Below are 25,246 nucleotides of genomic sequence, written 5' to 3'. Positions count from 1 at the left end.
TTAAAATGTACATTCAGTAGTTTTTAGTATATTTACAGTCATGCAACCATCATCAATTTTATAGTGTTTTAATTACCCCAAAAGAGATTCCTGTACTGGTTAGCAGTCATTGCCCATTCCCCCCTAACCTCTCAGCCTGAAGCAACCTCTAATTATACCATATGTGGCCTTTGTGACTGGCTTCTTTCATTTAGCATAATGTTTTTGAGGTTCATCCATGTTGTAGCATGTATTGGTGCTTGATTCCTTTTTATTGCCAGATAGTATTCCATTGTATGGATATACCATGCAATTTAAAAAATATTTTGTCTACTTAACAATTGATGGACAATTAGGTTGTTTCCACTTTTTGGCTTTTATGAATAATGCTGCTATGAACATACATGTATAAGTTTTGTATGGACAAGTGTTTATTGCTTGTGTGTATATATCTAGGGGTGGTTTAGTTATATGGGAACTATAATTTAACATTTTGCAGAGGTGCTGTTTTCCAAAATGGTGTTATTTTACATTTCCACCAGCAAATATGTGAAGATTCCAATTTGTCCATATTCTCAGTAGAACTCTGGCTTTTTGAATATAGCCATCCCAGTGGGTGTGGTTATCTCATGGTTTTGATTTGCATTTCTCTGGTGGGCAGTGATGTTGAGCATCTTTTAATGTGCTTCTTCACCATTTGTGTCGTAGGAGAAATGTCTGTTTAGATCCTTTGAAGCCTCTGTAATTTTATGCCCTATTGTTTAATAAGAAATTTGGGAGAATAGCAGTTCCATTCCACTTTTTTTGTTGGATAATTGCAAATAACCAATGTTCTTCACTTTTTGTCACATGCATTTCAGAATACCTATGGGCATCCCTGCCTCACTTTATTCAGGAGTTTACTCAGATAAACCTGCCCAGAGGCCTTTCTTGATCATCCTATCTAAAGAGGTTCTCCTCCAGTCTCTCTTTCCAGTCTTACCCTGTTTTATTTTCTACAGTGCACTTGTAAGTTTGATTCAAGTTTTATTGGTTTGTCTCCCCAGGGGAGTGTAAGCTCAGTGAGAGTAGTGTCCCTGTTTGTTCACTTGGTGTACTAGTGGGGCCTCAGTAAATTCTGGTTGAATGAATGAAGGAGTGAAAAGATGGGCTGTGGCATCCATCACTCACTAGTTAGGGGAACTTGAGCAAGTTATTTAACTTTTCTCAGGTTTAACATCTTCATTTATATAAAACCATAGTAGTAAGAGTTTTTGCGTCCTTGGGTGGCTGTGAGGATTGAATTAATTGGTATATATAAAGCATTACACACCATGCCAGGTACTCTAAAGAAAAAAAAACCTTAAGTTTTCATCTTTTTTCTTGCTTTTGACATGTTATATGGCATAGTGTCTGTATGTTTGCCATGAATATGTGTTTACCTTTTAAAGGATGCAGGTGAACCATAATTCTTTCTTTTTTTGTCTCCTTTTTTCCAGGGGATGCAGAGAGCAACTAATGTCACTTATCAAGCTCACCATGTCAGCAGGAATAAGAGGGGCCAGGTTGTGGGGACCAGAGGTGGCTTTCGTGGTTGCACAGTTTGGCTAACAGGTATGGTGAAGAGTGAGAAACCAGTTATTTCAAAAGCATTGTGTATAGATAGCCTTGAACTAGGAGTAAGCATATTTAAAATTTGAGCTCTGTTTTTGTATCTGGAGCATCATAACATAACTGACAAAGTTGCTTAGTAGTAACATTTCCTTTTGGCAATTCCTTTCTTTTTTAAAAGAATTGCTGTTGAAGAGGAAAAGCCAGAAAGCATCCTAAAAACTACTTTCTCATTGATAACTGTATTATATTCTATAATCTTCTGCATGCAAATCAGACTTGATTCCGCCTTCAGGAAGCTAATAATGTAAACCACATGAAGAGAAGGACAGTGAGAAAGAGTTTCATATAATCAGTTTCTATCATTCAGCTTTCATTTTGGCCTGTTTGGCTCTTGTGTGGTTTTGCCTGAGTGTCTCTCTGGGCTTAGCCATAGCAGGCTGGTGAGAGGGTAAATTGGTCCAGATTTTGGAGGTAGATTTAAAATTGATGAATCCTTTTACTTCTAGAAATTGTATTTAAAGTGTTTATGCATCTCGTCATATTCCCCACTAAAATTATGTACCTATTTACTCTCCCACCAGCTGTGGAGGAAGGGATCCATTTCCTGATATCTTTGTCAACGTGAATATTACCAACCCTTAAAATTTTTGCTGATTGGCAAAAAAAGCAGCATTCCCATTTTCTATTTTTAGATTAAAGGTTTCAATTGGAGACAGGTCTGTCTGTTTCTATAGGAAAGAAGACCATACTCTTGCATTCTTTTCCTCTCCTCATTCTTGTCTAGATTGATAAATTGGTACCTTACATTGCTTAGGTTTGTAACACTAACATTCTGTTCTTAAATCTTAGATTTCCCTCATTGTTTGTATTTGAGTTCTGTAAGCAGTTTGATTCAGTACTACTTACCGGCTCACCATCAGTTCTTTTCTTAGGGCATGTTCATTCATGAGCTCTTTCTTTCAGTCAGGTTTTGATTTGTATTTCATTGTTGAGCAGATTTTGTTAAAATGTTAAGACCATTGTTTAGATTGTCTTCTGTTGAACTCTTAATTTCCTAAGTTTTTATGTTTGAGAGTGTCTGCTGTCTTTCACAACAACTTGGCTGGATAAAATACATACTTGGTTCATACTTTTTTGTCTTGAAATTCTGGAAACACGACTCCATTGTTTTCTGGTATTAAATATAAAGAAGTCCAAAACTAACCTGATTCTGTGTCTTTTTTAGGAGCTTTCCTTTTTTTATCTGGATGCCTGAAGAATTCTTTTCAGTATATATATATATATATATTTTAATATTTTTTATTGAAGGGTAGTTGACGCACAGTATTACATTACATTAGTTTCAAGTGTACAACACAGTGGTAGAACATTTATATACATAATTGTAGGTTCCAGCTATCACCCTACCAAGCTGTTACAATATCTTGACTATATTCCTTATGCTATACATTACATCCCGGTTACTTATTTATTTTACTATTGGAAGTCTGTCCTTTTTTTTTTTTTTTTTTGTGAGGGCTTCTCTCATATTTATTGATCAAATGGTTGTTAACGACAATAAAATTCTGTATAGGGGAGTCAATGCTCAATGCACAATCATTAATCCACCCCAAGCCTAATTTTCTTCAGTCTCCAATCTTCTGAGGCATAACAAACAAGTTCTTACATGTAGAACAAATTTTTACATAATGAATAAGTTACATAGTGAACAGTACAAGGGCAGTCATCACAGAAACTTTTGGTTTTGCTCATGCATTATGAACTCTAAACAGTCAGTTCAAATATGAATACTCATTTGGTTTTTATACTTGATTTATATGTGGATACCACATTTCTCTCTTTATTATTATTATTTTTAATAAAATGCTGAAGTGGTAGGTAGATACAAGATAAAGGTAGAAAACATAGTTTAGTGTTGTAAGAGAGCAAATGTAGATGATCAGGTGTGTGCCTGTAGACTATGTGTTAATCCAAGCTAGACAAGGGCAATAAAACATCCACGTATGCAGAAAATTTCTCTCAGAACAGGGGGTGTGAGGTTCTAAGCCTCACCTCTGTTGATCCCCAATTTCTCACCTGATGGCCCCCCTACGACTGTGCCTGTCTTAGGTTGTTCCTCCCTTGAGGAATCTTACCCGTCTCTGGCTAACCAGTCATCTTCCGGAGCCATACAGGGAAATGTGAAGTTGGTAAGTGAGAGGGAAGCCTTATTGTTTGAAAAGGTTAGCTTTTTACTTCTTTGCATATTTATGCCCTGTGGCTTCTATGCCCAGCATTTGTCTTGAGGTATCTTTACCACTTGGAAGAATTATGATACTCGGTAAATTTGATATGAGGCACGAATTCTATTTAAGGGTTGTAATTAGGAAGGAAGAAGAAAAGCTATAGAAGTAGCAGGCGGAAGAAAACATGGGAAGATTGATTATTTCTTTGACATATCTTCTTGTAGAGTACTTCAGCATGTATAGGTTTTAAGCTACTACTTAAATTGTACACACACATTAACATAATAGGAGTATAGTTACATAACCAAAGCATATCTGTAATTACCAGCCATCTCCAGTGAAACCAAGAAAACTAGTTAGGCACCTTAGGCATTTGTGAAAACTTATCTATGATATGGTGGATATTGTCCAACTGAACTTGAACAGTCTGAGAGAAATCAGACAAATTAAAACAACCCATTCCTGGGGACTGTTCACATGCCATATGTTCTTTTAACAGTAAATAGTCTGTAGTTGTAAGACTTTGGAGCGCTACAATTTGCACTTCTCCAAATTCTTGGTTGAGTTCCAACAGTATAGATCCAGTCAAATTTGTTGTTTTACTGTATGCACAGGCCAGCTTAGATATCTCCTTCCTCATTCCCATGGCAAGTCCAGGAACTGGTGGGATGAGTGCATCTACACCTGTAGCAGTGCGTGGATCTTTGTTGGGGTTTTTTGATGATCATCTTCTGGCATGAGTCTTCCAGAGAGTGCAGATGTCGGAAGTTCGTTTTCATATCGTATCTTAGTTCATTTTCGGGGTAGCCCAATTAGGCTTTGATCCTCTGTATAAACACAAACAGACCCTTTGCCTACACTTTTATATGCCCTTTATACCCTTGTGTAGAACTCGTTGGAGGTTACCACACAGGAACTGCCCTTTTTTTTTTTTTTTTTGCTTTGTTTTTGGTATCACTAATCTACACTAACGTGACGAATATTATGTTTACTAGGCTCTCCCCTATACCAGGTCTCCCCTATAAACCCCTTTACAGTCACTGTCCATCTGCATAGCAAAATGTTGTAGAATCACTACTTGCCTTCTCTGTGTTGTACAGCCCTCCCTTTTCTCCTACCCCCCCATGCATGTTAATCTTAATACCCCCCTACTTCTCCCCCGCCCCCTTATCCCTCCCTACCCACCCATCCTCCCCAGTCCCTTTCCCTTTGGTACCTGTTAGTCCATTCTTGAGTTCTGTGATTCTGCTGCTGTTTTGTTCCTTCAGTTTTTCCTTTGTTCTTATATTCCACAGATAAGTGAAATCATTTGGTATTTCTCTTTCTCCGCTTGGCTTGTTTCACTGAGCATAATACCCTCCAGCTCCATCCATGTTGCTGCAAATGATTGGATTTGCCCTTTTCTTATGGCTGAGTAGTATTCCATTGTGTATATGTACCACATCTTCTTTATCCATTCATCTATCGATGGACATTTAGGTTGCTTCCAATTCTTGGCTATTGTAAATAGTGCTGTGATAAACATAGGGGTGCATCTGTCTTTCTCAAACTTGATTGCTGCGTTCTTAGGGTAAATTCCTAGGAGTGGAATTCCTGGGTCAAATGGTAAGTCTGTTTTGAGTATTTTGATGTACCTCCATACTGCTATCCACAATGGTTGAACTAACTTACATTCCCACCAGCAGTGTAGGAGGGTTCCCCTTTCTCCACAGCCTCGCCAACATTTGTTGTTGTTTGTCTTTTGGATGGCAGCCATCCTTACTGGTGTGAGGTGATACCTCATTGTAGTTTTAATTTGCATTTCTCTGATAATTAGCGATGTGGAGCATCTTTTCATGTGTCTGTTGGCCATCTGTATTTCTTTTTTGGAGAACTGTCTGTTCAGTTCCTCTGCCCATTTTTTAATTGGGTTATTTGTTTTTTGTTTGTTGAGGCGTGTGAACTCCTTATATATTCTGGACGTCAAGCCTTTATCGGATGTGTCATTTTCAAATATATTCTCCCATACTGTAGGGATCCTTCTTGTTCTATTGATGGTGTCTTTTGCTGTACAGAAGCTTTTCAACTTAATATAGTCCCACTTACTCATTTTTGCTGTTGTTTTCCTTGCCCGGGGAGATGTGTTCAAGAAGAGGTCACTCATGTTTATGTCTAAGAGGTTTTTGCCTATGTTTTCTTCCAAGAGTTTAATGGTTTCATGGCTTACATTCAGTTCTTTGATCCATTTTGAGTTTACTTTTGTATATGGGGTTAGACAATGGTCCAGTTTCATTCTCCTACATGTCGCTGTCCAGTTTTGCCAGCACCACCTGTTGAAGAGACTGTCATTTTGCCATTGTATGTCCATGGCTCCTTTATCAAATATTAATTGACAATATATGTCTGGGTTAATGTCTGGATTCTCTAGTCTGTTCCATTGGTCTGTGGCTCTGCTCTTGTGCCAGTACCAAATTGTCTTGATTACTATGGCTTTATAGTAGAACTTGAAGTTGGGGAGTGAGATCCCCCCTACTTTATTCTTCTTTCTCAGGATTGCTTTGGCTATTCGGGGTCTTTGGTGTTTCCATATGAATTTTTGAATTATTTGTTCCAGTTCATTGAAGAATGTTGCTGGTAGTTTCATAGGGATTGCATCAAATCTGTATATTGCTTTGGGCAGGATGGCCATTTTAACGATATTAATTCTTCCTAGCCACGAGCATGGGATGAGTTTCCATCTTTTAGTGTCCCCTTTAATTTCTCTTAAGAGTGACTTGTAGTTTTCAGAGTATAAGTCTTTCACTTCTTTGGTTAGGTTTGTTCCTAGGTATTTTATTTTTTTTGATGCAATTGTGAATGGAGTTGTTTTCCTGATTTCTCTTTCTGTTGGTTCCTTGTTAGTATATAGGAAAGCCACAGATTTCTGTGTGTTGATTTTGTATCCTGCAACTTTGCTGTATTCCGATATCAGTTCTAGTAGTTTTGGGGTGGAGTCTTTAGGGTTTTTTATGTACAGTATCATGTCATCTGCAAATAGTGACAGTTTAACTTCTTCTTTACCAATCTGGATTCCTTGTATTTCTTTATTTTGTCTGATTGCCGTGGCTCGGACCTCCAGTACTATGTTAAATAACAGTGGAGAGAGTGGGCATCCCTGTCTAGTTCCCGATCTCAGAGGAAATGCTTTCAGCTTCTCGCTGTTCAATATAATGTTGGCTGTGGGTTTATGATATATGGCCTTTATTATGTTGAGGTACTTGCCCTCTATTCCCATTTTGCTGAGAGTTTTTAACATGAATGGATGTTGAACTTTGTCAAATGCTTTTTCCGCATCTATGGAGATGATCATGTGGTTTTTGTCTTTCTTTTTGTTGATGTGGTGGATGATGTTGATGGACTTTTGAATGTTGTACCATCCTTGCATCCCTGGAATGAATCCCACTTGGTCATGGTGTATGATCCTTTTGATGTATTTTTGAATTCGGTTTGCTAATATTTTGTTGAGTATTTTTGCATCTACGTTCCTCAGGGATATTGGTCTGTAGTTTTCTTTTTTGGTAGGGTCTTTGCCTAGTTTTGGTATTAGGGTGATGTTAGCTTCATAGAATGAGTTTGGGAGTATCCCCTCCTCCTCTGTTTTTTGGAAAACTTTAAGGAGAATGGGTATTATGTCTTCCCTGTATGTCTGATAAAATTCCGAGGTAAATCCATCTGGCCCGGGGGTTTTGTTCTTTGGTAGTTTTTTGATTACCGCTTCAATTTCGTTGCTGGTAATTGGTCTGTTTAGATTTTCTGTTTCTTCCTGGGTCAATCTTGGAAGGTTATATTTTTCTAGGAAGTTGTCCATTTCTCCTAGGTTTCCCAGCTTGTTAGCATATAGGTTTTCATAGTATTCTCCAATAATTCTTTGCATTTCCGTGGGGTCCGTCGTGATTTTTCCTTTCTCGTTTCTGATACTGTTGATTTGTGTTGACTCTCTTTTCTTCTTAATAAGTCTGGCTAGAGGCTTATCTACTTTGTTTATTTTCTCCAAGAACCAGCTCTTGGTTTCATTGATTTTTGCTATTGTTTTATTCTTCTCAATTTTATTTATTTCTTCTCTGATCTTTATTATGTCCATCCTTCTGCTGACCTTAGGCCTCATCTGTTCTTCTTTTTCCAATTTCGATAATTGTGACATTAGACCATTCATTTGGGATTGCTCTTCCTTTTTTAAATATGCTTGGATTGCTATATACTTTCCTCTTAAGACTGCTTTTGCTGTGTCCCACAGAAGTTGGGGCTTAGTGTTGTTGTTGTCATTTGTTTCCATATATTGCTGGATCTCCATTTTGATTTGGTCATTGATCCATTGATTATTTAGGAGCGTGTTGTTAAGCCTCCATGTGTTTGTGAGCCTCTTTGCTTTCTTTGTACAGTTTATTTCTAGGTTTATGCCTTTGTGGTCTGAAAAGTTGGTTGGTAGGATTTCAATCTTTTGGAACTTTCTGAGGCTCTTTTTGTGGCCTAGTATGTGGTCTATTCTGGAGAATGTTCCATGTGCACTTGAGAAGAATGTATATCCCGCTGCTTTTGGATGTAGAGCTCTATAGATGTCTATTAGGTCCATCTGCTCTACTGTGTTGTTCAGCACTTCCGTGTCCTTACTTATTTTCTGCCCAGTGGATCTATCCTTTCGGGTGAGTGGTGTGTTGAAGTCTCCTAGAATGAATGCATTGCAGTCTATATCCCCCTTTAGTTCTGTTAGTATTTGTTTCACATATGCTGGTGCTCCTGTGTTGGGTGCATATATATTTAGAATGGTTATATCCTCTTGTTGGACTGAGCCCTTTATCATTATGTAGTGTCCTTCTTTATCTCTTGTTACTTTCTTTGTTTTGAAGTCTATTTTGTCTGATATTAGTACTGCAACCCCTGCTTTCTTCTCACTGTTGTTTGCTTGAAATATGTTTTTCCATCCCTTGACTTTTAGTCTGTACATGTCTTTGGGTTTGAGGTGAGTTTCTTGTAAGCAGCATATAGATGGGTCTTGCTTTTTTATCCATTCTTTTAGTCTGTGTCTTTTGATTGGTGCATTCAACCCATTAACATTTAGGGTGACTATTGAAAGATATGTAGTTATTGCCATTGCAGGCTTTAAATTCGTGGTTACCAAAGGTTCAAGGTTAGCCTCTTTAGTATCTTTCTGCCTAACTTAGCTCGCTTATTGAGCTGTTATATATACTGTCTGGAGATTCTTTTCTTCTCTCCCTTCTTTTTCCTCCTCCTCGATTCTTCATATGTTGGGTGTTTTGTGCTGTGCTCCTTCTAGGAGTGCTCCCATCTAGAGCAGTCCCTGTAAGATGTTCTGTAGAGGTGGTTTGTGGGAAGCAAATTCCCTCAGCTTTTGTTTGTCTGGGAATTGTTTAATCCCACCGTCATATTTGAATGATAGTCGTGCTGGATACAGTATCCTTGGTTCAAGGCCCTTCTGTTTCATTGTATTAAATATATCATGTCATTCTCTTCTGGCCTGTAGGGTTTCTGTTGAGAAATCTGACGTTAGCCTGATGGGTTTCCCTTTATAGGTGACCTTTTTCTCTCTAGCTGCCTTTAACACTCTTTCCTTGTCCTTGAACTTTGCCATTTTAATTATTATGTGTCTTGGTGTTGCCCTTCTTGGATCCTTTCTGTTGGGGGTTCTGTGTATTTCCGTGGTCTGTTCGATTACTTCCTCCCCCAGTGTGGGGAAGTTTTCAGCAATTATTTCTTCTAAGATACTTTCCATCTCTTTTCCTCTCTCTTCTTCTTCTGGGACCCCTATAATACAGATATTGTTCCTTTTGGATTGGTCACACAGTTCTCTTAATATTGTTTCATTCCTGGAGATCCTTTTGTCTCTCTCTATGTCAGCTTCTATGCGTTCCTGTTCTCTGATTTCAATTCCATCAATGGCCTCTTGCATTCTATCCATTCTGCTTATAAACCCTTCCAGAGTTTGTTTCATTTCTGCGATCTCCTTTCTGGCATCTGTGATCTCCTTCCGGACTTCATCCCATTTCTCTTGCGTATTTCTCTGCATCTCTGTCAGCATGTTTATGATTCTTATTTTGAATTCTTTTTCTGGGAGACTGGTTAGGTCTGTCTCCTTCTCTGGTGTTGTCTGTGTGATCTTTGTCTGCCTGTAGCTTTGCCTTTTCATGGTGATAGGAATAGTCTGCAGAACTGGGAGGAGTGACGGCTGGAAGTACTTCCTTTCTTGTTGGTTTGTGGCCCTCCTCTCCTGGGAGAACAGCGGCCTCTAGTGGCTTGTGCTGCGCAGCTGCGCGCAGATAGGGTTCCTGCTTCCTGCCCGGCTGCTATGGAGTTAATCTCCGCTGTTGCTGTGGGCGTGGCCTGGCTCGGGCAGCTACTCCAAAATGGTGGAGTCGCGTTGGAGCAGGAGCTGCTGGGAGGCTATTTATCTCCGTAAGGGGCCTCCCTGCTCCCTGCAGCCCAGGGGTTAGGGTGCCCAGAGATCCCGGATTCCCTACCTCTGGATTAAGTGACCCGCCCTGCCCCTTTAAGAATTCCAAAAAGCACCTGCCAAAACAAAACAACGCCCACCAAAAAAAAAAAAGAAAAAATTTTTTTAATTAAAAAAAAAAAAAACTTTTTAATTAAAAAAAAAAAAAAAAAGGTGGTCGTTCGTTTTTCTTTATTCTCCGGTGCCAGCCTCAGGTCTCTGCTCACCGGTCTTTCTGCCCTGTTTCCCTAGTATTGGGGTCCCTATCCCTTTAAGACTTCCAAAAAGCGCTCGCCAAAACAAAGCAGCAAAAAAGCAAAAAAAAAAAAAATGGTCGCGCGCTTTTCTTATGTCCTCTGTCGCCCAGCCTCCAGTGCCTGCTCACTGTTCTTGCTACCCTGTTTTCCTAGTTTCGAGGGCCCTGTACTCTGGCCCGGATGTCTGGGGCTGGGTGTTCGGCAGTCCTGGGCTCCGTCTGCCTCCCGCTCTGCCTGCTCTTCTCCCGCCGGGAGCTGGGGGGATGGGCGCTCGGCTCCCGCGGGGCCGGGGCTTGTATCTTACCCCCTTCGCGAGGCGCTGAGTTCTCTCAGGTGCGGATGTGGTCTGGATATTGTCCTGTGTCCTCTGGTCTTTATTCTAGGAAGGGTTGTCTTTGTTATATTTTCATAGATATATGCGGTTTTGGGAGGAGATTTCCGCTGCTCTACTCACGCCGCCATCTTCCGCCTCTCCTGTTTTCAGTATATATTTTTAAGAAGTTCTGCCATTCTCATTTAGGCCCTTTATCCATCTGCAATTTTTTTTGTGTGTAGTGTGAGGGAGTTATCCATTTTCTTTTTCTCCCATGTGGATTGTTTGTCCCAGGAGCATATATTGATGAAGGTATCCTTTTTGTCATACATTAGGTTTCCACTTATGTGTGGATTTGTTTCTGGGCTCTTTGATCTATTCCACTGGCCTACTTGTTTATTCCTCTATTATTACCACACTGTCATAATTGTTATATATTTATAAGTCTTAAAATTCAGTGGACTATGTCCTCTTACCTTATTCTTCATCAGGAGTATCTTGACTGTTTTTGGGGGTAGTGAGGAGAGAGGCTTTTTGCATTATTGTGTACATTTTGTAATTGGTTTAACCAATTCTTCCAAAATCCTGTTGAGATTTAGTTTGGGTTTATATCTAAAGGTCAATTTTGGGGAAAACTGGTCTTTAGAATATTGTGTGTTCCTTTTCTTGGACATGGTATTTTCTGTTTATTTTACCACTAATGAGGCTTATAAACACTGCTTATCATATTTTTTGGTACTTGCTTTGTGGTTTAGTATGTGGTTTCCATGAATGTTTATTTGAAAAGAATATGTATTCTCCTGATGTGTACAGTATGCTTTGCTATGTTCATTAGATCAAGCTTTTTAATTAGGTTATCAGATCTTCTGTAGCTTTCATTGATTTTTTTTTTTTTTTTTTTACCATATTGTTGAAAATGGAAGTCAAGATTCCTTTTTTTGTGTGCAATTCAGTAGCTTAACCAGGATCTGTCAAGGTATTGAGCAGAATCTCTCAAGGTATTGAGTGTTTTGTATGCTATTTGCCTGGAACACAGTTTGCTTTCTCTCAGTTTTTATCTCAGGTAAACCTTGTTTTGTATTTTGGCATTGGTTGGGGTATTCATTTCCCAGGGCTGCTGTAAATAATTACTATAAAGTGTGTGGCTTCAAACAACAGAAATTCATTCTTTCACAGTTCTGGAGGATAAAAGTGTGATGCAGGTGTCAGCAGGGCTGGTCCCTTCCGTAGGCTCTGAGGGGAAGTCTGTTCTGTGCCTCTCTCCTAGCCTCTCCTGGTTACAGGCAATCCTCAGTGTTCTTGGTTCGTAGATGTAGCATTCCAGTCTCTGCTTTCATTGTCACATAGCCTTGTTGTAAGGACAACAGCCACTGGATTTAATGCCCACCCTAGTCCTATATGACCTCATTTTAATTTAATTATACCACAAAGACCTTACTTTCAAATGAGATCACATTCTGAGATTCTGGGTGTTTATGAATTTTGGGAGAAGGTCATTACACAATACAGCGCATTTAGTTTCTCTTAAGGCAGATGAATTTTTCTGTATTAGTTTTGGGTTATTGATCTTGCATTTTCTATTAATTATTTTAAGTTCATTTAATTTCCTTGCCTTCTTATCTATGTTCACTATACTCATCCCACTGAAACTTAGCAATTAAATTTTCAGTAGCACCTATTCTTTGTTTCACATTAAATACATATGTAGGATGTATATATAAACAGACAGTTATGTTGTGATTTAGGTAGTTTTTGTTGTATAAAAAATTTATTTTCAGGTTTCATTTTTTGCCCCCTGATACTTAGTGCTCAGCTGGTAGTTAAAAACCATGACAGGTGGAACAGCCTGCTTCTCCCCAACCCGCATCTCTTTGTTCTAGTTATTGTGGCTGGTGACAGATTACCCATTCTAATTTGCTTACCATTTTGTAGGGAAGGAATCTGGGGGCCCAGCGTAGGTCTGGCTTTGCTGCCTTCTGAAGGCTCCACTGGCTGGGCCTCCGTGATGCCTCACGCAGTTGCAGCTGCTGCTTGGCTGGGAGCTTAGCTGAAACACTGTGTGACCTCTCCAGCATGGTGGTCTCAGGATATTTAATAGCTGGCTTCCCCCACATTAAGTGTCCAGAGCGAAGCTGCATAGCCTTTTCTGACCTAGCATGGAAGTTGTTACACGATTATTGTTTTCACTACATTCTTTTGGCTACAGGCCAGTCCTAAGGCCACCCCAGGTTCAGAGCAGAAAATTAGACTCGGCCTCTTAATGTGATAGTAGTGACGTTACACTGTAAAAGAGCTTGCAGCATGGAAATTCTGTTGCCATCATCTTTGGAAAATACGGTGTGCTGTACTTGTATTGATAACCAGTTTTATGTGTAAAGCAACTAACATTGTATTGATCTTCCTAATATATCTTCCTTTTCCTTTATGTTTTTTTTCCAGTTAGCACTCTCTACTACCATAACTTCCTTTGAGAGCATCTGTACATTAGACTTCAGTATTTTATCTCTTGCCCCATAGCTACCTCATTTGTAAATGCTGTAATTACTCAGCGAAGTGGCAACTATTAGTACACAAATAGGCTTTTTTTCTTTTCTTTTACTTCTTGTTGTTTAGTGAATAAATGTCATTGGTACAGGAAGGTAGTTGTATTATAAATTGGCTTCCCAAGTACTTTTATTGTGGGGGTCTGTGAGAGGTGTTTGTCCTGGGATATATAGGTTACTTTCCAATGTTTATTTATTTCACTTACTTCTGACCTTTCTTTTACTTCAGCAGAAATAATTTGGGCATATGTCTTAAAATTGGCATGTAGCTTTAGAATAATAGCAGGGGGACAAAGTGAGTATGACTCAGCTATGACTGATACTTAAAAATGCTTAAGCCTTTGAAGCTGAGTGCTTTTCTGAGATACTTTTGGGCATGGACAGGAGTTAACTAAGAATGTAAATGGTTATTATATTTAAACTGCAGATGTTTGTAGCTAAGAGGTAAATCTTAAAGAGTAATATTGGATAAGAATGTTACTGAGAGACTGCTGTGAATAATGAATGTTCCTAGTCCTGTAACTAAAATTCTGTGAAGCTCTCCTTCCAATTTTATATGTGGAATTTGTTTGCATTGTTGAATTTTAGGCTTATCTGGAGCTGGAAAGACGACTGTGAGCATGGCTTTAGAGGAGTATTTGGTTTGCCATGGTATCCCATGCTACACTTTGGATGGTGACAACATTCGCCAAGGTCTCAATAAAAATCTCGGCTTTAGTCCTGAAGACAGAGAAGAGAATGTTCGACGTATTGCAGAAGTCGCTAAGCTATTTGCAGATGCTGGCTTAGTGTGCATCACAAGTTTCATATCACCTTATACTCAGGTATGCGTCTTCTGTGCTGTTGCTATTTTAATTACACTTGTTGAGAATGTGGTATCAGGCAGTGCAAATAATTTAAATATCAACATGTGTTTTGAGGCTAAATTAAATTGAAATAATTACCTACAGAATTTCTGTGCTGTGACTTTCTGAGTAACCTCATTTTTCATAAAACCTACTATAACCTGCCCCTCTCACCCACCTGCCCTGCTCTCAAAGTATAACCAAAATCACTGACCTCAAGCCAATGGCCAAATTACTTCAAGCTTGATTTTTCAGTTCCTCAGACCTATACTGAACAGTCAACATGAATCAGACACTAGGGAGAATATTGTTTTTTAACATGTGTCCTACAGTGGCTTCTTTGCTCGTACTTCTTGATTCTCATCTTTCACCACATTGTTCCTCTTATTTTAGAAACTATAGCAGTGCCACTTCACTTTTTTTTTTCTCTGCACACATTATATTGTCTCTCACCATGGGATTTTTGTTTCCCACTGCCTGGAAGGTACTCTTTGCCTTCCTCCTATCCTTCCCTGCTCACCGTCAGTTGCCTCCCATTTTTGTTTGGAGCCCCAGGGTGGGTGTCTCCTACTGAGCACCTTCCGTTTTTCCCTCAGGCTTTGTGGGCTGCCTTTTTTTGGTGCCCTGTTACTGCATCGTAACACAGTGTTTTATTATAAATGTCAGTCTACTGGATGGTGGTGCTAATAGCAATGGCAGTCATGGTAATAATGATGATAATTGCAGCTAATAAATTTTGGACACTTAACTATGCACTAGCAATTGTTTTAAAGTTCTTTTATCAATTCACTTATTTAGTTCTCATCACCCAATATGGAAGGTAGAGGTGAGGAAGCTCAGGTGTAAATTACCCAAGGTCACACACGCTACATGGTAGAGCAAGGATTTGTACCCAGACAGTATCACTGGAATCCATGCTCTTGCCCACCTTGCTTTGCTGCCTCTAAACTTAGCTGGCTTTTTGAAGGCTAGAACTACATCTTACTTATCTTTGGAATTTTGAGCCAAGCCTTGCTTCGTGAACACAGTAGATGTTTTAGTATTTGTTAAATGATAGCATAGACCCTTAGGGAGCCCAGATATGAAAGACAGTGGTTAATGGCAGGCAAGTTGGAGCCCGAAACAATGGGCTGATATCTCAGCTCTGCCAGTTACTGTTATGAGCTTGGTCAGTTTACTTAATCTTCCTAAACTCAGTTAATCTCATAGAATTGCTCTAAAGATTAGGTAAATCAGACATTCAAAGCTCTCAGCACAGTGCCTGGTGTGTAATAAGTGTTTAGTAAATATAATAAATAATAGCACAATTTAGTACTTACCATAAATTTGGGTGGTTGCTTAGACTTTTTTTAAACCAAAAACAAAATTTGAGCTGTAACATAGGTAAGTATCAGATTGAGTGTTAATCATACAGGTTCATGTAATGAACCATGGCAGGAGTCCTTAAGGGTTCCTGGAGGACTAGTTGCTTTCCTTTTTCCTGAGACATTGGGATTGGTGTCAATACATCAGTTTGAGGTATACTGGATAATGAAGTTTATAAGAGACTGAGAGTTGTTAGAGTTCTTGGATCCTTGGATGTAAACAGTTTTCATAGTAATATAGTTACAGTGATGTTCTTGCACCTTCTGGGAATCTTTGCCATTCATGGAAAAGGAGAAAGTATCACCTGATTTGGAGAGCTATCAGCTGACACACGGGTATCAAAAAGTATACACCGATTGGCTTTTTGGCCTTCTTGTTTCCATAGTGTGGGGCAAGATTTATGTTGGTCTCTTGTCTAAAAGCACTAAGAATGAGGATTGGACAGAGCTTAGGGCATGTCAAACTCTATGATAATATTTGGATCAAGCGTACAGTACAGGATCATTTAAAGTAGTCTCTTACCTCCAGACCATTCTCCTTCCAGGCTTCAAGGGTAACCTCACTAATGCAAACCCAGAGACACCATTCCCTAGTACTATCTCACTCTGTCAAGCATGTGTGGGGCAAAGGCCTGAGCAAACTATTTTCTATGTCAACACGGAACTTGGGTATTTTTGTTCTAAAAATAAACCTGATGGTTCCTAGGTAATCTGGTGGGAACATAGAGGTGTGAACAGGTACAATATCTTGAGGCTAGTAATTAGGTAAATGAATGTAAAAGGTGCTATGGAAGATTCACAGAGGAGGTGCTTGCTGCTTGAAATGAGTCATGGAGGATGAATCAAAGTGTCTCAGGCCAGAGGAAGAAACCTATTTCAGACAAAGGAGATGGTACAGTATTTGCACACGCTTGGAATTGTTAGGGACTTTGGTCTTTTAGGGAGCTGTAGGTAATTTGTTAAGACTGCTATGCAGGATGAACATGAGGCAAGAGAATGCTGGAGCAATTTGCAGAGGTCTGATGATGAACTCTGACTGCTCAGGACTTGGCCCCACATGTACTTGATAGCTTGAGATGGTACTAGGGAATGGTGTATCTGGGTTTGCATTTGGGAGGTCACCTTTGAAGCCTGGAATGAGAATGGTCTGGAGGTAGGAGACTAGTTAGGAGGCTTTTGGATTGATTTCAAGCAGCAGTAGTGGAAATAGAAAAATGGGGCACATTTGAGGGTGCTTGAGCCAGTAGCATTAGTAGGACTTGGCACCTGGGTGATTTGCTCGATGAGGGGTGAACATGAAGAATGGTGCTTTCTACACAGAAGATGGTATGACTGAGTTAGAAAGTATAAGCTGGAAAGGGAAGACATTACTGTTTCATTTTTGGTAGGTTAGGTTTTAAATGCTAGTGAATATTTAAGTGCAGAGGACCATTGGGTCATTGGAAAATTGGTTCTAGAGTTCCAGAAAGTTGTGTAGAATTGAGAGATAGATTTAGAAATCATTAACTTTATTAGTTGAAATTGAGATGAATTTGAGTATACAGAAGAGTAAGCTAATGAAATGATTTCCATGTGTCAGAATAAGATGTACGACAGAGGTACACAGTGATTACTCTGAGAACCTAGAGGAAGCAAAGGTTCTTGGTCAGCTTGGGCATGCAAGGTAGGCTTCCAGGAGGACTTCCCCATGAGCTGAGCTGTGAAGGAGCACGTTGCTTCAGCTGCAAGAGAGGGTTAAGTGTTTTTGGCAGGGTTGATAGCAAAGGTGTAAGGCCCAAACAGCCTGGTAGACCAGGCAGGTATTTACTATTAATAGACCATCAAGTGCAAGACTGAGAATGGTGAGATCAGATATAGAAGGTCTGATGCTTTGCACTAAGAAGCTTGGGTATTATCCTAATGGCAGTGGGGATTCTCAGAAGATGGTAGTGACATGGTTAAATTTGCATCTGCTTTCATCCTGGGGACAGTATAGAGGATAGCTCTGAGCAAATCAGAGCTTAGAAGCCAGCGGACTGATAGGAAGGTGGTGGTTCTGTCCAGACAGAAGAAATGAACTTGAACGAGGGAGCAGAGAAGTATTGCTTGTACTTGGTTGGTGTGACATGTAGAGGTAGTATCTGAAGGACTTAGTCACAAAATGCATGGGTGACAGTGCACAAAGGGAAGGAAACAGAACAGCTCTCAGAATTTGGGTGGATAGTGTTGTCATTCCTTGATAGGTGGGATGCAAGCTTAGGAGACAGAGAATGGATTCAATATGGGACATGCGAATTTTAAGGTACTTGTAGGATCTCCAGGTGAGTATATTTAGGAGTTGGAAATGTGTGTTTAATTTTAGGAGAGAGGGCAGGGCTTAGGCATAAATGCCAGTGAATATATTGTAGTTTACACTGTGAAGGCAGTTGAGAAAAATGCTCAAGGACTGCATAATGTGAGCAGCAGGCTCCTGAGCAATGTGGGCAACACTAGTCTTTGAGGGATAGGTGAAGTAGGGCAGCCTGTATAGGGATGAGTAGCATCATGGGATCATGTAGGGTTATTAATGAGAAACACAACAGAAAGTCCTGGAAGTACTCATGGTTAAGGAATTTTTGTATGACTTGTTTACTTGCTTTTAATGGATGAGAGTGACTTGTAGTTGTTTGTTGCCAGGGGAAGAAGTCAGTGGTGCTGGAAGAGGTTGAAGATGTCAGATGGAGTAGGGATAATGGACTGAGCAAAGTCCACTGGAAGGACAGGGACTTATCTGACAGAGATGAAGCAGGAGTGTCTTACCCATGGGTTTCAGCCCCAGGAAAGTTCACTGTGGATTCAGTGAGATTGGAAAACTAACAATGGAATGTTCTTGGGATGAAAGGGTTTATACCCAACTTTATTCCCACAGGGGCAGGTCAATCACTAAAATCCCATTCACTCAGAGCAAGTCTGCATGCAGCAAGTTGGTCTCTGCCTCAGCCTCTCTGCCCCTGCAGCCGTCTCAGTCTGTCCTCGGTGCTGCCACCACTACAGTCTCTGCTCTCCTGCAGCCATGCAGCCCAGAGCATTGGGCAGAGCTCTGTATGTAGAGTCAGTAATAGTGTATTGCCCACACGTGTGCAGAAAGCAAGCTGACCAGGGCCAGGTGAGAATCCTGGCTATAGGAACCTTCACTTTCTCCACAAGGAGGGATGGAGATAAAGATTGTTGGGGATGTAGATACATTTATAGAGAGAGGACATTGAGAACGTTCATGCCTGGGGATTTCCTTTTTGGTCATCTGTTGAGGGTGGAGGTAGGCCTACTTTGTCAGGGGCCGTAAGAAAGGTGGTGAATGCAAAAATGGGCTATGCGGGGATAGAATGATGGAAGTGCAGGAGCTGGCTTTGTGAGTGTTGGCCCTACTTTGTATGTACAGTATGAATGTAAAGCTTGCATCTGAGAATGGGAAGATGAGTGGATCCTCAAGGGAGAACATAGTTTTAGTTAAGACTGGAAAGAAGAGGTTGACTTAGAAAGGAGACAGTCTTTCCAGGTCAGGGTGGAGAGTTTAAACTGAGCAATGAAGAAGGTTACCAGAGAGTTGGGGGTTAGGTGCTGTACAGAGAAGTAAAGTTTTGGGAATGCCAGAGATGAGAAGTGGCTGCAGGAACTTGCATTTATCAAGCACAGAAACTAGCATCAGGGTTCCAAGTGGACGCCCTGTGAAATGAAGTTGCTTTCATGCCAGCTCAGCTGAGGATGAATGTGTTATTAGAGAGGCCTTAGGACACCTGCATTTGAGCTGAGCTCTGACTCAAGCTCCTCATAAAATTTCAGTGAAAGTTGTATGGGGCATCCATTGTTTTCCTCCTTGAACTCCCCAATATCTCAGATTTTTGCCTCAGAATACCTTTTTAAATTGTCCCGAAGAATGGATGTGTTAACGTAAGAATTTCTTTTTCAGTTTATATTTAAATGTATGTATTTAGAAAATATATATACATATATTCTAATATATGTATTAGAAATATATTTTTAATATATTTTCCATGAACTCAGCTGAAAAGCCCTTTTACTTGTCCTTGGTATTCACATAGCACCTTTGAATTGTATCAGCATTTTTCAATATGATTCTGTATCTTTTTTCTAAGGATCGCAACAATGCAAGGCAAATTCATGAGGGTGCAAGTTTACCTTTTTTTGAAGTATTTGTTGATGCTCCTCTCCATGTTTGTGAACAGAGGGATGTCAAAGGACTTTACAAAAAAGCACGGGCTGGAGAAATTAAAGGTAAGTAATATTTTTTTCCCAGTTTCTCTTTGCTTAGATATTTTATCTTACCATATCTGAGACTGAAAATGTTTTCTAAGAGATTGGGGGTATTCAAACAATTTGGAGCTCCTTGAGATGAGAAAATGGGTTTTATTACAGTGTTATTATATCTCTCAGGCCAACAGGAATAAGTACCTGGCACTATGTATACTCATTAATTTTTGTTGATCAGGTTGGAGTCTGTCTTGCTAACGGGTTTCAGCCCCAGGCCAGCTCACTGGTTTCAATGAGACCAAGGAATGACAATGGAAAGTTCTTGGGGTGAAAGGGTTTATTTATTTATTATTTATTTTTATTAAAGTATCATTGATATACACTCTTATGAAGGTTTCACGTGAAAAACATTGTGGTTAACACATTCACCCATATTATCAAGTCCCCCCCATAACCCCACTGGTGAATGGGTTTATACCCAATTTTACTCTCATGGCGGCAGGTCAATCACTAGAATCCCGTCCGCCCAGAGCGAGTCTGTGTGCAGCACGCTTGCCTCTGCCTCTGGGCCTCTCTGTCCCTGCAACTGTCTCATCTCTTCTGTCGCCCAGAGCACTGGGTGGAGCTCTTTATATAGAGTCAATAGCAACATATTGCCCACACGTATGTAGTGAGCAAGCTGACCAGGGCCAGGTGAGAATCCTGGCCGTAGGAACCTTTACTTTATCCAGAGTCCTACTGATACAGGGTTTTAGAGGATGGGAGCTTTGGGGGCTTGTGGACCTCCTTGATGTAATCAAGTGCATAGCATTAGATTAGATATCAATTGCTAACTGCTGCTGCTTCTGTTCTCTTTGTTCCAGTGAAAACATAGGAAATTGCATAACTAATGGGAAAAATGGCTAAATTACAAGCTCTTGAAAGAAAGAGCAGTGTCTGGTTCTTATTTGTACCCTAATGTTTGGTGTGGTCCCTTATTCATTATTTGTAAGATAGTTGAATTAGATTGTATTAACATCATTTCTATCAAGATACATACGCCTTGCTTTTTAGGTTTTATGGTTTGCACCCAGAGTTTCAACTGTGAGGAATATTTGGCCACAGAAAGAGACATTTAGAGCCCTGTTTCTGTGGCCTTTGATACCAATCATATTATTTATCTTCTAGACATCCTTCAGCATTAGTCTTCTATTATTACTAATAGAAACGGAGGGCACAACTTTTAAAAAAGAATCAAAGATAGATTACTCAGTCAGGATTGTTTAGGTATCAGTGATTTATGGGTGACGTTTGTTTGCTTTCCCAGGAGGGAGTGTGGTAGCCTGGGGCTCTCACAGGAGCTCTGTGAATTAGATTTTGACCTTCAGTTTCTGGTCCTCAAGAGGAAAAGGTGGAGTGGGAAGGAAGATGCTTGTTTTTCTGGGCTTGTCTGTATTCAGACCTGGGAATGTGTTAGCAGTTGGGGCAAATTCCACCTGGTGTGGTGAGATCTGGTTCCTGAGGCAAGGCTGGTTTAGCCCATTTAGCCTGCATTTTTTTTTTTTGTTACCATTAATCTACAATTACTTGCAGAACATTATGTTTACCAGGCTCCCCCTTTCACCAAGTACCCCCCCACAATCCCCATTACAGTCACTGTCCATCAGCGTAGTAAGATGCTGTAGAATCAGTACTTGTCTTCTTTGTGTTGTACAGCCCTCCCCATGCCCCCCTCCACATTATACATGCTAACCGTAATGCCCCCTTTCTTTTTCCCTGCCCTTATCCCTCCCTTCCCACCCATCCTCCCCAGTCCCTTTCCCTTTTGTAACTGTTAGTCCATTCTTGGGTTCTGTGATTACACTGCCATTTTGTTCCTTCAGTTTTTCTTTGTTCTTATACTCCACATATGAGTGAAATCATTTGGTACTTGTCTTTCTCCGCCTGGCTTATTTCACTGAGCATAATACCCTCTAGCTCCATCCATGTTGTTGCAAATGGTAGAATTTGTTTTCTTCTTATGGATAAATAGTATTCCATTGTGTATATGTACCATATCTTCTTTATCCATTCATCTACTGATGGACACTTAGGTTGCTTCCATTTCTTGGCTATTGTAAGCAAGACAATAGTAAATAGTAAATAGGGCTGCAATAAACATAGGGGTGCATCTGTCTTTTTCAAACTTGGCTGCTGCATTCTTAGGGTAAATTCCTAGAAGTGGAATTCCTGGATCAAATGGTATTTCTATTTTGAGCTTTTTGAGGAACCTCCATACTGCATTCCACAATGGCTGAACTAATTTGCATTCCCACCAGTAGTGTAGGAGGGTTCCTCCTTCTCCACAACCTCGCCAATATTTGTTGTTGTTTGTCTTTTGGATGGTAGCCATCCTTACTGGAGTGAGATGATATCTCATTCTGGTTTTAATTTGCATTTCTCTGATGACTAACGATGTGGAGCATCTTTTTGTGTGTCTGTTGGCCATCTGAATTTCTTCTCTGGAGAACTGTCTGTTCAGCTCCTCTCCCCATTTTTTAATTGGATTCTTTGCTTTTTGTTTGTTGAGGTGCGTGAGCTCTTTATATGTTTTGGATGTAAACCCTTTATCAGATCTGTCATTTATGAATATATTCTCCCAAAATGTAGGGTACCTTTTTGTTCTATTGATGGTGTCCTTTGCTGTACAGAAGCTTTTCAGCTTGATATAGTCCCACTTTGTTCATTTTTGCTTTTGTTTCCCTTGCCCGGGGAGATATGTTCATGAAGAAGTGGCTCATGTTTATGTCCAAGAGATATTTGCCTATGTTTTTTTCTAAGAGTTTTATGGTTTCATGACTTACATTCAGGTCTTTGATCCATTTCAAATTTACTTTTGTGTATGGGGTTAGACAGTGATCCAGTTTCATTCTCTTACATGTAGCTGTCCAGTTTTGCCAGCACCATCTGTTAAAGAGACTGTCATTTCCCCATTGTATGTCCATGGCTCCTTTATCATATATTAATTGATCATATATGTTCGGGTTAATGTTTGGAGTCTCTATTCTGTTCCACTGGTCTGTGGCTCTGTTCTTGTGCCAGTACCAAATTGTCTTGATTACTTTGGCTTTGTAGTTGAGCTTGAAGTCAGGGAGTATAATCCCCCCACATTTTATTCTTCATTCCCGGATTGCTTTGGCTACTCGGGGTCTTTGGTGTTTCCATATGAATTTTTGAACTATTTGTCCCAGGTCGTTGAAGAATGCTGTTGGTAATTTGATAGGGATTGCTTCAAATCTGTATGTTGCTTTGGGCAGGATAGCCATTTTGATGATATTAATTCTACCTAGACAAGAGCATGAGATGAGTTTCCCTTTGTTTGTGTTCTCTTTAATTTCTCTTAAGAGTGTCTTATAGTTTTCAGGGTATAGGTCTTTCACTTCCTTGGTTAGGTTTATTCCTAGGTATTTTATTCGTTTTGATGCAATTGTGAATGGAATTGTTTTCCTGATTTCTCTTTCTATTAATTCATTGTTAGTGTATAGGAAAGCTACAGATTTCTGTGTGTTAATTTTGTATCCTGCAACTTTGCTGAATTCCGATATTAGTTCTAGTATATAGATTCTAGTTTTGGAGTGGAATCTTCAGGGTTTTTTATGTACAATATCATGTCATCTGCAAATAGTGACAGTTTAACTTCTTCTTTACTAATCTGGATTCCTTGTATTTCTTTGTTTTGTCTAATTGCTGTGGCTAGGACCTACAGTACTATGTTGAATAACAGTGGGGAGAGTGGGCATCCCTGTCTTGTTCCCTATCTCAGGGGAAAAGCTTTCAGCTTCTTGCTGTTTAGTATGATGTTATCTGTGGGTTTATCACATAAGGCCTTTATTATGTTGAGTTACTTGCCCTCTATACCCATTTTGTTGAGAGTTTTTTATCATGAATGAATATTGAATTTTGTTGAATGCTTTTTCAGCCTCTATGGAGATGATCATGTGGTTTTTGTCCTTCTTTTTGTTGATGTGGTGGATGATGTTGATGGATTTTCGAATGTTGTACCATCCTTGCATCCCTGGGATGAATCCCACTTGGTCATGGTGTATGATCCTTTTGATGTATTTTTGAATTCGCTTTGCTAATATTTTGTTGAGTATTTTTGTATCTACGTTCATCAGGGATATTGGTCTGTAGTTTTCTTTTTTGGTGGGGTCTTTGCCTGGTTTTGGTATTAGGGTGATGTTGGCTTCATAGAATGAGTTTGGGAGTATTCCCTCCTATTCTATTTTTTGGAAAACTTTAAGGAGAATGGGTATTATATCTTCTCTGTATGTCTGATAAAATTCTGAGGTAAATCCATTTGGCCCAGGGGTTTTGTTCTTGGGTAGTTTTTTGATTACTGCTTCAATTTCTTTGCTGATAATTGGTTTGTTTAGATTTTCTGTTTCCTCCTTGGTCAGTCTTGGGAGGTTGTATTTTTCTAGGAAGTTGTCCATTTCTTCTAGGTTTTCCAGCTTGTTAGCATATAGGTTTTCATAGTATTCTCTAATAATTCTTTGTATTTCTATGGGGTCCATTGTGATTTTTCCTTTCTTGTTTCTGATTCTGTTGATGTGTGTTGGTTCTCTTTTTCTCTTAATAAGTCTGGCTAGAGGCTTATCTATTTTGTTTATTTTCTCAAAGAACCAGCTCTTGGTTTCATTGATTTTTTTCTATTGTTTTATTCTTCTTTTATTTTACTTATTTCTTCTCTGATCTTTATTATGTCCCTCCTTCTGCTGACTTTAGGCCTCATTTGTTCTTCTTTTTCCAATTTCGATAATTGTGACATTAGACTATTCATTTGGGATTGTTCTTCCTTCTTTAAATATGCCTGAATTGCTATATACTTTCCTCTTAAGACTACTTTTGCTGTGTCCCACAGAAGTTGGGACTTTGTGTTGTTGTTGTCATTTGTTTCCATATATTGTTTGATCTCTATTTTGATTTGGTCATTGATCCTTTGATAATTTAGGAGCATGTTGTTAAGCCTCCATGTGTCTGTGGGCCTTTTTACTTTCTTTGTACAATTTATTTCTAGTTTTATACCTTTGTGGTCTGAAAAGTTGGTGGGTAGAATTTTAGTCTTTTTGAATTTACTGAAGCACTTTCTGTGGCCCAGTGTGTGGTCTATTCTGGAGAATGTTCCATGTGCACTTGAGAAGAATGTGTATCCTGCTACTTTTGGATGTAGAGTTCTATAGATGTCTATTAGGTCCATCTGTTCTACTGTGTTGTTCAGTGCCTCTGTGTCCTTACTTATTTTCTGTCTGGTGGATCTATCCTTTGGAGTGAGTGGTGTGTTGAAGTCTCCTAATATGAGTGCATTGCATTCAATTTTCTCCTTTAATTCTGTTAGTATTTGTTTCACATATGCTGGTGCTCCTGTGTTGGGTGCATATATATTTATAATGGTTATGTCCTCTTGTTGGACTGACTC

The 25,246-nt window shown here is 39.6% G+C and overlaps 1 protein-coding gene across 1 annotated transcript in view; it reads left to right on the top strand.

Moving 5' to 3' along the window:
• The window catches only part of PAPSS1 (3'-phosphoadenosine 5'-phosphosulfate synthase 1), a 120,433-nt gene that overhangs the window by 20,759 nt on the left and 74,428 nt on the right, over positions 1-25,246 (top strand). The window contains exons 2-4 of the mRNA XM_036920939.2: positions 1,458-1,572; positions 13,962-14,197; positions 19,695-19,833. Of these exons, the coding sequence (XP_036776834.2) occupies positions 1,458-1,572; positions 13,962-14,197; positions 19,695-19,833 (490 nt within the window). The remainder of the gene's footprint in view (positions 1-1,457; positions 1,573-13,961; positions 14,198-19,694; positions 19,834-25,246) is intronic.

The sequence above is a fragment of the Manis pentadactyla genome, chromosome 5, assembly GCF_030020395.1.
Source record: "Manis pentadactyla isolate mManPen7 chromosome 5, mManPen7.hap1, whole genome shotgun sequence".
In the NCBI taxonomy this organism is placed as follows: domain Eukaryota; kingdom Metazoa; phylum Chordata; class Mammalia; order Pholidota; family Manidae; genus Manis; species Manis pentadactyla.
Note: the sequence above shows the minus strand (reverse complement) of the source record. Positions and strands in the feature narration are given on the sequence as shown.